Source organism: Oncorhynchus clarkii, chromosome 10 (assembly GCF_045791955.1).
Source record: "Oncorhynchus clarkii lewisi isolate Uvic-CL-2024 chromosome 10, UVic_Ocla_1.0, whole genome shotgun sequence".
NCBI lineage: Eukaryota > Metazoa > Chordata > Actinopteri > Salmoniformes > Salmonidae > Oncorhynchus > Oncorhynchus clarkii.
The window spans coordinates 61,652,887-61,664,484 of NC_092156.1; the positions used below are offsets into that span (position 1 = coordinate 61,652,887).

General features: G+C 42.6%; 1 protein-coding gene across 1 annotated transcript; it reads right to left on the reverse strand.

Annotated features, from left to right (window-relative positions):
- Positions 1 to 615: 615 nt before the first annotated feature.
- LOC139418938 (uncharacterized) lies at positions 616 to 11,186 on the reverse strand. Its single transcript, XM_071168727.1, has 7 exons — positions 10,698 to 11,186; positions 6,144 to 6,274; positions 5,791 to 5,967; positions 3,780 to 3,944; positions 3,429 to 3,540; positions 3,151 to 3,278; positions 616 to 2,720 (listed from the first exon to the last, which is right to left on the reverse strand). Exons 1-7 carry the CDS (start codon positions 10,999 to 11,001, stop codon positions 1,851 to 1,853), a joined length of 1,887 nt encoding a protein of 628 aa, XP_071024828.1. The 5' UTR covers positions 11,002 to 11,186; the 3' UTR covers positions 616 to 1,850.
- Between the last annotated feature and the right edge of the window lie 412 nt (positions 11,187 to 11,598).

Here is an 11,598-nt window from a genome sequence, read left to right on the forward strand (position 1 = left end):
GTTGTGGCAAAATGGCTGAAGGACAAAGTCAAGGTATTGGAGTGGCCATCACAAGGCCCTGACCTCAATCCTATAGACAATTTGTGGGCAGAACTGAAAAAGCGTGTACGAGCAAGGAGGCCTACAAACCTGACTCCGTTATATCAGCTCTGTCAGGAAGAATGGGCCAAAATTCACCCTACTTATTGTGGAAGGCTACTCGAAACATTTGACCCCAAGTTAAACAATTTAAAGGCAATGCTACCAAATACCAATTGAGTGTATGTAAACTTCTGACCCACTGGGAATGTGATGAAAGAAATAAAAGCTGAAATAAATCACTCTCTACTATTATTCTGACATTTCACATTCTTAAAATAAAGTGGTGATCCTAACTGACCTAAGACAGGAAATGTTTACTACGATTAAATGTCAGGAATTGTGAAAAACTGAGTTTAAATGTATTTGGCTAAGGTGTATGTAAACTTCAGACTTCAACTGTATATACTGTATTCTATTCTACTGTATCTTAGTCTATGCCCCTCTGACATTGCTCATCCATAGATGTATATATTCTTAATTCCATTCCTTTACTTAGACTTGTGTGTATTGTGTATATGTAACACTTCTCATCACTTCTTGATATACTATTTATTGATCGATGTATTACATTATTTTCAATTAGTAAATAATAGGAAATGCAGTAAATCAAGAATCTGGTTAGAAAATTATAGTGTCTTTGTGCAAGATATCTAGTTAAGTAATCTGGTGAATTATTACATACTATCCAACTGCCCAAGACCCTTATGTGGTTAACAAATCTAAAGTCACACATGCACAGAGGGGAACGGTGCGACAGGTCCCGCAGCCTCGGTCTTCTGCAAAAATGTACCTTTTGCCATTCCTCTGTATCGGTCGAGGATCTTGACAGTACTGGGACAACTGGCGGGGATGTGCCATCGTGCCACCTTCAGTTCCAGTAGCTGTAGTTTCCTCCGCAATGCCCTGTTTTTCCACATTTTGTTACATTACAGCCTTATTCTAAAATGTGTTAGATCGTTTTTTTTCCATTCATCAATCCACACACACAATACCCCATATTAACAAAGCAAAAACAGGTTTTTAGAAACTATTGCTAATTTATTAAAAATATAAAACTGAAATATCACATTTACACAAGTATTCAGAGCCTTTACTCAGTACTTTGTTAAAGCACCTTTGGAAGCGATTACAGCCTTGAGTCTTCTTGGGTATAACGCTACAAGCTTGGCACACCTGTATTTGGGGAGTTTCTCCCATTCATCTCTGCAGATCCTCTCAAGCTCTGTCAGGTTGGATGGGGAGTGTAGCTGCACAGCTATTTCCAGGTCTCTCCAGAAATGTTTGATTGGGTTCAAGTCCGGGCTCTGGCTGGATACTCAAGAACATTCAGACTTGTCCCGAAGCCACTCCTGCGTTATCTTGGCTGTGTGCTTAGGGTCCTGTTGGAAGATGAACCTTCACCCCAGTCTGGGGTCCTGAGTGCTCTGGAGCAGGTTTTCATCAAGGATCGCTCTGCACTTTGCTCTGTTCATCTTTGCCTCGATCCTGACTAGTCTCCCAGTCCCTGCCAGGTGTCCTCCAGACTTGGCATTCAGGCCAAAGAGTTCAATCTTGGTTTCAACAGACAGAGAATATTAAACTATACTTGTTCTAGCTTAGGTTTACTATCTCTCTAAAAACAGGTATTAACGCAAGCCTGTTTCAAATTAAAAGTTAAAGGGGTTAATGAGGGGTATGTGGTTAATTACCCTCTTATCCCTAGACACTTCACAAGATAACTATAATATGTCAGATAAAGACATCCCCTGTATACATCTTAAGCCACACTGCTACGATTTCTCCCCATTGTGGACACTCCTATGTCTGATAAGGCTACTCAGGAAGGAGAAGCTCTTGTGACATAATTTGCACTTGAAGCTGTCTTTGGTGTGAACAGTCTGGTGCTGCTTCACATACCTTGCCTCAGCAAAGCGCTTCCCACACGTGGGGCAGGCATATGGCTTGTCGGCGTCCATCCTAATGCTCGGCCTCCCACATTGTAACCCAATGACACCAGAGGTAGAAGCAAGAGTTTTTGAGCTCCCTCCTTGACCTCTAGCCATTGTTTGGGTGTTGTTGTGATTATGTGCTGTGTTATAGGCTAGGTACCTCTTATGGTGAACGCCCATCCTGACCCTGTCTGTATTGGTGGGGTAACCATGAGGTAGCTGAGGAAGGCTAGACCCAGGTCCAGACCTTCTATGAACCCATTCACCAGGAATTGGACGAGGCCCTGAAGGAGAAGACCGACTGGCTGATAGTCCCCCCTGGAGGTAGTCTCCCGTCACTCTCTGTGAAGGCTGAAGCCCAGGGTGACCTGATCTGTCCATCATGGATATTGTGGTGTTTGTATCATAGGAACAGGAGGGTCTATCTTTATCAGCCCCAGACTGCAGACTGGATCCCTGACTGGAGCATCTGTCTCTCTGATGACCACCAGGACTGAGGTTGTTCAGTCCACCTGTCCACTGGTTGTGTTTTGTGTGGTGGTGGAGTCTCTGTCCCTCACGGTTGGGTCCTAGTTCCGACTCGGGAAGGAAGAGTGATGGCTCCAGATCCAGGGTTTTGATCCGGGGCCAGGGTTTGTGACCACCCACCTCAGAGGTCCAGTCTCTCCTGTCAGCAACACCAGATATCAGCAGGTCCTCATGGACTGCAGACTGTGAACACAAATTTAATAGAAAAGCATACACGTTTATATAAGAAACTGCTGTACACACAGAAACATTACATGATATTATAAAATGATAACCACAGTCAAGTACCTAACAATATGGAGCCATTGGAGTTTATTGTGAAACAATGTCCATATGTGTTGATTCAAGAATGAAATATGTTTTGGTTCAACTGAGTTAAGGGAAACTCGGTCTCTGCAATAATACAAAAAGAACCAAGTCAGTCAGCACAGCTACACGTTCTCTCCCCCCCGCACACGGACACCTCCCTGTCCCTGCAGACAAAATCTACACCTCACCCTGCTGTCAGCCATTCTGCTGTCATGGAGACTAGGTTCGGTTGTTGTTTTGTGTTCGACTGTCTTTTTCTGTTGTTCCCCAGCCCAGAGTTGAGGACTCTGTTCCATCCACTGACCTCCACTATGTCACCTCTGGTCCTCGCCTGCTCAGTAATGTTGTCCCCTGGGCCCTTGGCTGCCCCCGTCTGGGTCTGGAAATCCAAGATGGCCACCCAGTCTCTTCTGTTAGCCTCCAGCCAACCACCTGCAGAAGGAGGTTAGAAAATAGACTTTACAAACGTGTCAGAGAAAACGCTACATATGGATTTTTTTGGTCAATTACCTGGTCAAGTTAAGATGTGTGTTTTTGTATGCAAACATAAGTTGCTCTATGCTGTAATTATTTCCCCCTTACCTTGCTCCCCCATCTTTAGTCCACTCAGCAGGTCAATGCTCTCTGGTCCGTCTTCTATTGTCTCCTCTTTGACCAGCAGCAGATCAGGCTTCCAATCCTCCATGTCTACTGACTGTAAGAGATACAGAGTGAGAGGATGTTGGATCAAGAAATCTGATATGAGCACCCTGCTGTGGAGTATTATCTGATTGGGCAATGAGGGATTGCTATGAATACTATGCAAACATGTTAGTTTTTGATTACTTTACACACTTTCATGGTTTAATAAGACAACAGCACTCCGACTCTGAGAGGCTTTGTGGATACGAGCTCTGACCTAATACCATTCAGACAGTAGTTCAGTGGGCTCACCTCAGTGAGACTGTGTGTGGTCCTATGCTGCTCAGCTGGTTCCTCTGTGGGTTCAGGAGGAGGTGTAGTCTGGTTGTCCTCCATGACCATGGTTCCCTCAGGGTTCCCCAGACCCTCCTCACACCCCTCCTCCTTCACCAGCAGCACCTCTGGACCCTCCTCCTCCTGGAAGAGACCAGTGATACAGATTACACAGACATACACTCCCTCAGGTACGTACACACAGATAATAAACACACTTTCAACATGGAGTGTTTACCCATCCCCACTATGTTTAAGTCCTATACTGTAGTTACAGAATGACTTCATTGTTGTTAAACCCATCATGGTGGATATAAATATGAGTCAGATAAGTCAAGTCATCATCAGACAAACTAACCTATTCTGAATTGTACAGTAAGTGTAAATACTTTAAGTATATTTATTTATATTTAAGTGTATATTGGTTATAAAGCGCTGTTGGGTGTATGCAGAATAGGGTTATATCAGATGTGATATATACTAAAGGGAGTCTCAATGAAAGTCTCAGAATAAAAAAGTCCCATTTTGTGTTTATTAAACAAATAAGTTTTAAGTACACCATATGAAAACCACATGTACACGTCTCAACAACAAAATTGATAACTTGCATACATGTTCTCATTAAATGTATTGGAAAAACATTTTGTAGTTTAATTAGAAGTAATGAAATAGACATTTGTGAACATATAGCCTACACAGTACAAACACAATATGTAACATACTTTTTAGGCCTATATATGCCACAGTACAAACACAATATGTAACATACTGTTTAGGCCTATATATATATATATATATTTATTTATATATATATATATATATCACACAATGTCTGGATGCAATATTCTACCCTGAAATCTGTTACTCTTGTTATTCCAAATGTATCTGTGGATTTCTGCTGACAATCGTGAGAATGTACATTTGTCTTTAATGCAGGGTTTGATGTAAACGTCAGAAGCTATTGAGTGGAATGTTTTTTCTGCTGGTGTATCCTGAGGTAGCTCCTCTCTGAAAACCTCTTCCCGCAGTGCGTACAGGCAAACGGCCTCTCTCGCGTATGGACCATATGGTGCCTCTTCAGCTGGTCCTGGCGGGAGAACCGCTTCTCACACTGGGGGCAGCTGTAAGGTTTTTCCCCTGAGTGGACCCTCTGGTGCCTTTTCAGGTCACCAGCCTGAGCGAAGCACACATGACACTGGGTACAGCTGTAGGGTTTCTCTCCAGTGTGGACCCTCTTGTGGATCTCCACCTTCTGGGGGCAGCTGAAGCCTTTGTTACAGAACATGCAGAGGAACCGTTTCTCTTTACTATTGCCTGATGTGGCTCCCCCTCCCTGAGCCTGGACTCTAGCCCTGTCGTTTGAGTTCAATACCTGATCGAAAAGGATGTGGCTGTGAGAATCGGAAAGGGCCATTGAAGTGGACACTGGGTCGTGATCCTTGAACGTGTGTACAAGGGAGTGGGTGGCGACATTTGGATTTGTCTCTAAGCTTTCCCTGTAATCTAAGAAATTTCTGCCCTGCGAGTGTCTGTCTCCTAGGTGACCTTTCCATGTGGGAGGAACGTCGCCCTCCAATTTCACAGTCACCTCATCTACGACTGAACCCTCACCTTTCTTATCTAGGCACCCTTCAGAGTATACACTACTACTGTACCGGTTCCATTCCCCTCTAAGCAGATCAGTCTGTGTCTCTAAACCCAAGGATAAGTTGCCAGGGTCCATCTCTGTAGTGTAAGAACAAGACCGATCATCACCACCAGTGTCTAACGTGTCACCATCACCATCTCCACAGGAATGACCCATCCTCTGGTTCTGGTGAAATACTGGTAGGTACTCTGAGCCAGGAGCAGGAGGACAGTCCAGTCTCCACAGCCCCAGTCTCTCTGGGTCTGATCTGTGGTCAGATCCTGTGTGTAAAAGCCTGTGTGTTACAGTTAAAGTCTCGGTGTCTGTCTCTGACTTGAGGACGGCGTTCGGCGTTCCACTGACCTCCATGATGCTGCGTATGGTCCTGGCCTGGGGCACAGCGGAGAGGACCTCCGTGGCCACAGGGGGCGCCACTCCAGCCACTGCCTCGGTCTGGATGTCTCTGCTGTGCTGTGGGTCCTTCTTTCCTTTAGTCATCTGCTGCTTGACCCCAGGAACTGCAGCCTCTGCATCTACAGACTGACAAGAAGAGAGAAGGTTATTATCGGTACATGAGTTGAATTGGATAACAATGTGGTACTGAAGTCTCAATGTCCCCTAAGGCAAATAAATGAATAGCTGAGGGCAGCCTTTCTGAAATTAAAATGAGCCACATTTGATTAACTGTAATTTTGATGTAATACTATTACACAAACCTCTATCACGATAACATGCTGGGTTGAGGTTCCACTCCCCTCATCAACAGTGATTGGTTGGTCATCTCTCCATGTGTTGTGTCCCGCTGGCTTCACAAAGCTCCTGTGACCTCCAGTGAGATGTCCTTCACCTGAGAGAGTGATTGGGGGATAAGAGGTGGTTAGGTTAGCTACTGTCAATGCTCAATGCTATATTGTACACATGACACTGTCTACAAGTGGCAAGGATGTCCCTTCTTATAACTTCTTGATATACTATTTATTTATTGATTGATTGATTGTGTTCCATGCATCACATAATTTTTATTGAGTATGACAATAGTAAATTCAGTAACTCAAGAATCTGGTTAGAATATGATTTTGTGTCTTTGTGTTAGAATAATGTATTCTTAATTGACCTGCCTGGTAAATAAACTTTTTTTGCAAGATAGCTAAGTAATCAGGGGAACTATTACATCAGGCCTGGCCCAGGGCATAAGTGACATAAGTAGTTGCTTAGGAGGCCATCCACTAGTGCCGCCCCCCCCCCCCAAAAAAATGTATAGAGTGCCTTGAGAAAGTATACACAACCCTGGACTTTTTCCACATTTTGTTGTGTTACAGCCTGAATTTAAAATTGACTAAATGTGGATCTTTGGGGGTCACTGGCCTACAAACAATACCCCATAATGTCAAAGTGGAATTATGTTATATATATACACACACACACAAATTCAATAAAAAGTTAAGTAATAAGTATTCAAGCATAAATAAGTTCAGGAGTAAACATTTTCTTAACAAATCACAATAAGTTGCATGGACTCACTCTGTGTGCAATAATAGTGTTTAAAATGATTTTTGAATGACTACCTCATCTCTGTACCCCACACATACAGATAAGTGTAAGGACTCAGTCGAGCAGTAAATTTAAAACAGATTCAACCACAAAGACCAGGGAGGTTTTCCAATAGCAATATACAAAAAAGGGCATTGAATATCCCTTTGAGCATGGCAAAGTTATTAATTACACTTTGAATGGTGTATCAATAGACCCAGTCACTACAAAGATACAGGTGTCCTTACTAACTCAGTTGCCAGAGAGGAAGGAAACCGCTTATGGATGTCACCATGACTCCAACTGTGACTTTAAAACAGTTAAAGTTTAATGGCTTTGATAGGAGAAAACTGAGAATGGATCAACAACATTGTAGTTACCCCACAATACTAATATAAATGACAAGAGTGAAAAGAAGGAAGATTGTACAGAAACAAAAGAAAATTCTAAAAATATGTTTTCATTTTGTCATTATGTGGTAGTGTGTAGATTGGTGAGAAACAATTACAATTAAATCCATTTTAAATTCATGCTGTAACACAACAAAATGTGGAATAAGCCAAGGGGTATGAATACATTCTGAAGGCACTCACCAGCCAGGTTATGAGGTATACCACAAAATGTGACAACGGAAAGGCAGGATTCATCAGCGCTGCACACACCACTTTGCAATCTGGAGGCATTTTGTATGTATGCAGTATGCATCTTGAAAACATTTTATATATCCCCCCCTGGCAAAATGTGTAGAATTGCAGGAAATTAACTCTAAAATGTCCTCTGCCTTAACTTTTGTGTAGGGCCCCCAAAAGGCTAGGGCCAGCCCGACCCGCCGGAAAACGTGTGGCGAGACAGCATTTGCTCCAATACTTTTCAACACCTTCCAAGCAGCAGCAACAAATGCGTTTACCAGACATATTCATTAGTTTATGTCATAGAAAAAACAATTCAACTTAAAAGCAGCCGTTTCTTATTGGACAAGCTTACATAGTACCTCCCCCAATTTCAACATATTTTCCCCCGTTTGTCTAGTGAGGAGGTAGCCCCCACACTTGCTGTGACGGGTGGATTCACTTGTCAGTCACAGTGGTCGCCTAGCTACAGCCTACAGAGCCTCATCAACCACGCCTCTCAACAACTAGTCTGGTTGCACCAGCACCTCGTCAAAGACAGTACAGTATGAAGATAGGCAGAAACTGTTTCTCCAATAGAAATCCCTGATCACGCTTGTAGGCGATGTCATTGCAACGTTGGCTAGCTTTACTCATGCACAGAAACATGTCATCGGTTCTAACGGTGGTCTCGCGCTGTCAAATCAAAGACACTACTTTGATCTAAAGTTGTTTTTGTTCTCTAATCGACTTCTCAAACCCCGGCCTGGTCTGTTTGGTCTGCTTCGCAAGGGTTCCCGGAAGTCTCGCAATGTAGCGTCTCGGTTTAGAAACTCTGTGACCTCGTTGTTTGGCTGTCCTTGCTATCATGGATCATTGGGACGGCCCTACCCCCATTAAAGTTGAAAGTTAAAATGGTTAGGACTTGAGGCTAGGGATGTCCCAATGATTTCGGATAGCACTAACCATTGTTTGACTCGCAATTTGCCCCTGTCTTCGCGCACGTTCTGTGGGACCTGACTTTGTGGCTGTGTTATCTAGTGTAAACAGTCTTCTCCTGCCTGCCTCAAGAGAGAGCGAACACATATTTTCATGGAAAACAAGAGTATGTGTTAATAAAAGCAGTTTAGTCGTTGTCCAAAACTAGGTACAACGATCCAATCTATAGCTATAGTAGACTAGCTAGATAACATTAGCTAGATATGTTTATGCAGCCAGCAGCTAACGTTAATATTGATTTTTAGAAGTGGGGGAGCCCTTTTTTAAAAATCCAGTCCGATACACTCCAAATCAAATTGCGCCGAATACAACAGGTGTAGACCTTACAGTGAAATGCTTACTTCCAAGCCCTTAACCAACAATAAAAATAAGTGTTAAGTAAAAACTTTTTAAATTTTTTTTTAAATACAGTTAAATAACAGTAGCGAGGCTATATACGGGGGTACCGGTACAGAGTCAATGTGCGGGGCACAGGTTAGTCGAGGTAACATGTACATGTAGGTAGAGTTAAAGTGACTATGCATAGTCAATAAACAGCGAGAAGCAGCAGCATAACAAAGGGGAGGAGGGGGGGGATGACGACAATGCAAATAGTCTGGGTAGCCATTTGATTAGCTGTTCAGGAGTCTTATGGCAGTTGCCATACCAGGCAGTGAAGCAACCATGCTCTCGATGGTGCAGCTGCAGAACTTTTTGAGGATCTGAGGACCCATGCCAAATCTTTTCAGTCTCCTGAGGGGGAATAGGCTTTGTTCCAGAAACATCCTACTCGACCGCTCAGAGGCATCCGCATGGTCCTAAAGTACACAGTTGCCTCGTTTTGTATCACATTCCAATGATAAAAAAATGCAATTTCAGAATGTGGAGGGGACGTGTCTCCCCCGTCCCCAGTGAAAGTTGCGTCCCCTGATTTAGACTCACCGAATAAATGTGTTTGGCACAGGTAAAGAAGATGGAACGATCTGCTGCTGCTACCCAAGGCGTAGGGATACTCAAGTTCCTGAAAGGGTTAGTCAGCCAGTTTATTAGTCCAGTAAACTTCATTGGCATATTATTTTATTTATTATGTTTCTGGAGCAAATTCCCCTGTCTTAAAAGTAAAAAACCTACAAATTCCACCACAGAGCATTCTACACAGACAATATGAACACATTTGTCCAACCATAACAGATGGATAGCTAATGCAGAAAGAGAGAATTTATGGATTCTAGCACCACAATAACTTTCTCAAATACAGAGACAGGCAGCCATCAGTCTTTTTCAACGAGCTAGTCACGTGCATCGTGACCAAGGGTTGAACCCGAAGTCATTTAGAACCATTTTTGTTGATGTTCCGTTCCACTGTTCCGACCAGCAAAATAAATTACTGAACCGGTTCGACCCTAAGAAAAGTACCCGATTATATAGTTCCTTTTTGTTCATTTTTAAACCTATGAAATATAATTTCGTTATTTTCCGGTTTTCTGTTCTGTTCCCTGAACCGGTTCCAACTTACTGATATGAATTGGTAATGCAGGTTTGGTTAGAATAGAGTGCAATAGAATGAGTGATATTCAATGAAATATACTTAATGAGGGGGGATATTATTTTCAATTAAACTTTAGCAAATAGTTGATTTAATGATTGAATATGGATTTTACAGGCAATCAATTCCTACAGTGAGCGCCAGGAAACCAACTTCTGGTGGGATGGATGGAGACCAGGACAACACAAAGTTAGTGGTTTTATGACTTATAAAAACTGTTACAAAGTCTGTGTATAGTGTTAAATGTAACCCTGCCTTACATAAAGATAACATAATTAGTCATTTCTGAAGAGCACTGTAATCAGACGAAGAAATAGGTTAAATAGGAATACATTAAATGAAGACTTTCAAACCTGTCCTGAGTGTTTCCAATTCACATGACCTGACAAAAAAATCCAAGCCCTATAGTCATAACATAGATGAAAAGGGAATCTATAAATCTTTTGTCATGGCCTACGAATAGGACACAGAGTTTTACCTAACCAGGAAAAACTCTAAAACAACCAAAGCGTATATTGGATACTATCCAAAAACTGACCAAGTCACAATTCTGGGTAACATCTGAACACATGCGCAGAGGGGAACGGGACAACTTATGCAAAATGTACCTCTTGCCATTCCTCTGTATCGGTCGAGGATCTTGACACTACTGGGACGAATGGCGAGGACCCGCTCTCTAATGGTCCTCTCTGCGCGCTCCCGTGACACCTTCAGTTCCAGTTGCTGTAGTTTCCTCCGCAATCCCCTGTTTTCTTTCTGGCTTTGAGACATTTCCAAACGAAACACTGCATAGTCGTCGTCTACGAGTTTACAGATCTCTGCCACGGCTGCATTCGCTAGCACCTCCATGACGGAGGCTATTTGAGTGTGAAAAACCATACAGTTAGCCATTAGCGGCTCCCTAGCTAGCATTACCTAGCATCAACCAGGTCCTGTTTCCAACGCGAGTTAAAGACTACCTGGGGTAAGTATGTAATGCTGTGCAGTTAACTTAGTCATATGTTGAGTTCCAGGATATTAAAACGTCTAAATAACAATAAAACCGCTAACGTGGAAATGGTTACTGGTCACTGTTTACTTCCGTTTACTACTACTTCTTCGATGACGTTTAACGGCAGTTGGCATCCAATCAATGTTGCATTACCGCCACCTACAAGATTGGAGTATAACTAACTCCCTTATACTTCGCTTGAAAAAAATGTTTAATAATAATACAACAAATACACTACCATCTAACACGACAATAAAAAAAACTCCACTATTTAAATCTATTTAGTCCTACCTTAGGCCAACAACCTGAAAGGATGGGACACCACCACTTAACACACCCTGTAACTCTTCTGATGTCAAGTCTCGCACTCACAAATACCTCTGCAGCTGCCACCACAACCTCAATTTTCTGCGACTTACGTTCCATCCCTGCAGTACTGTTGATAACCATTACTATAAATGCCAAAAATCCAATCTTACTGAATGAAACATATCACTTATTGGTTTATTCCTCTGTAC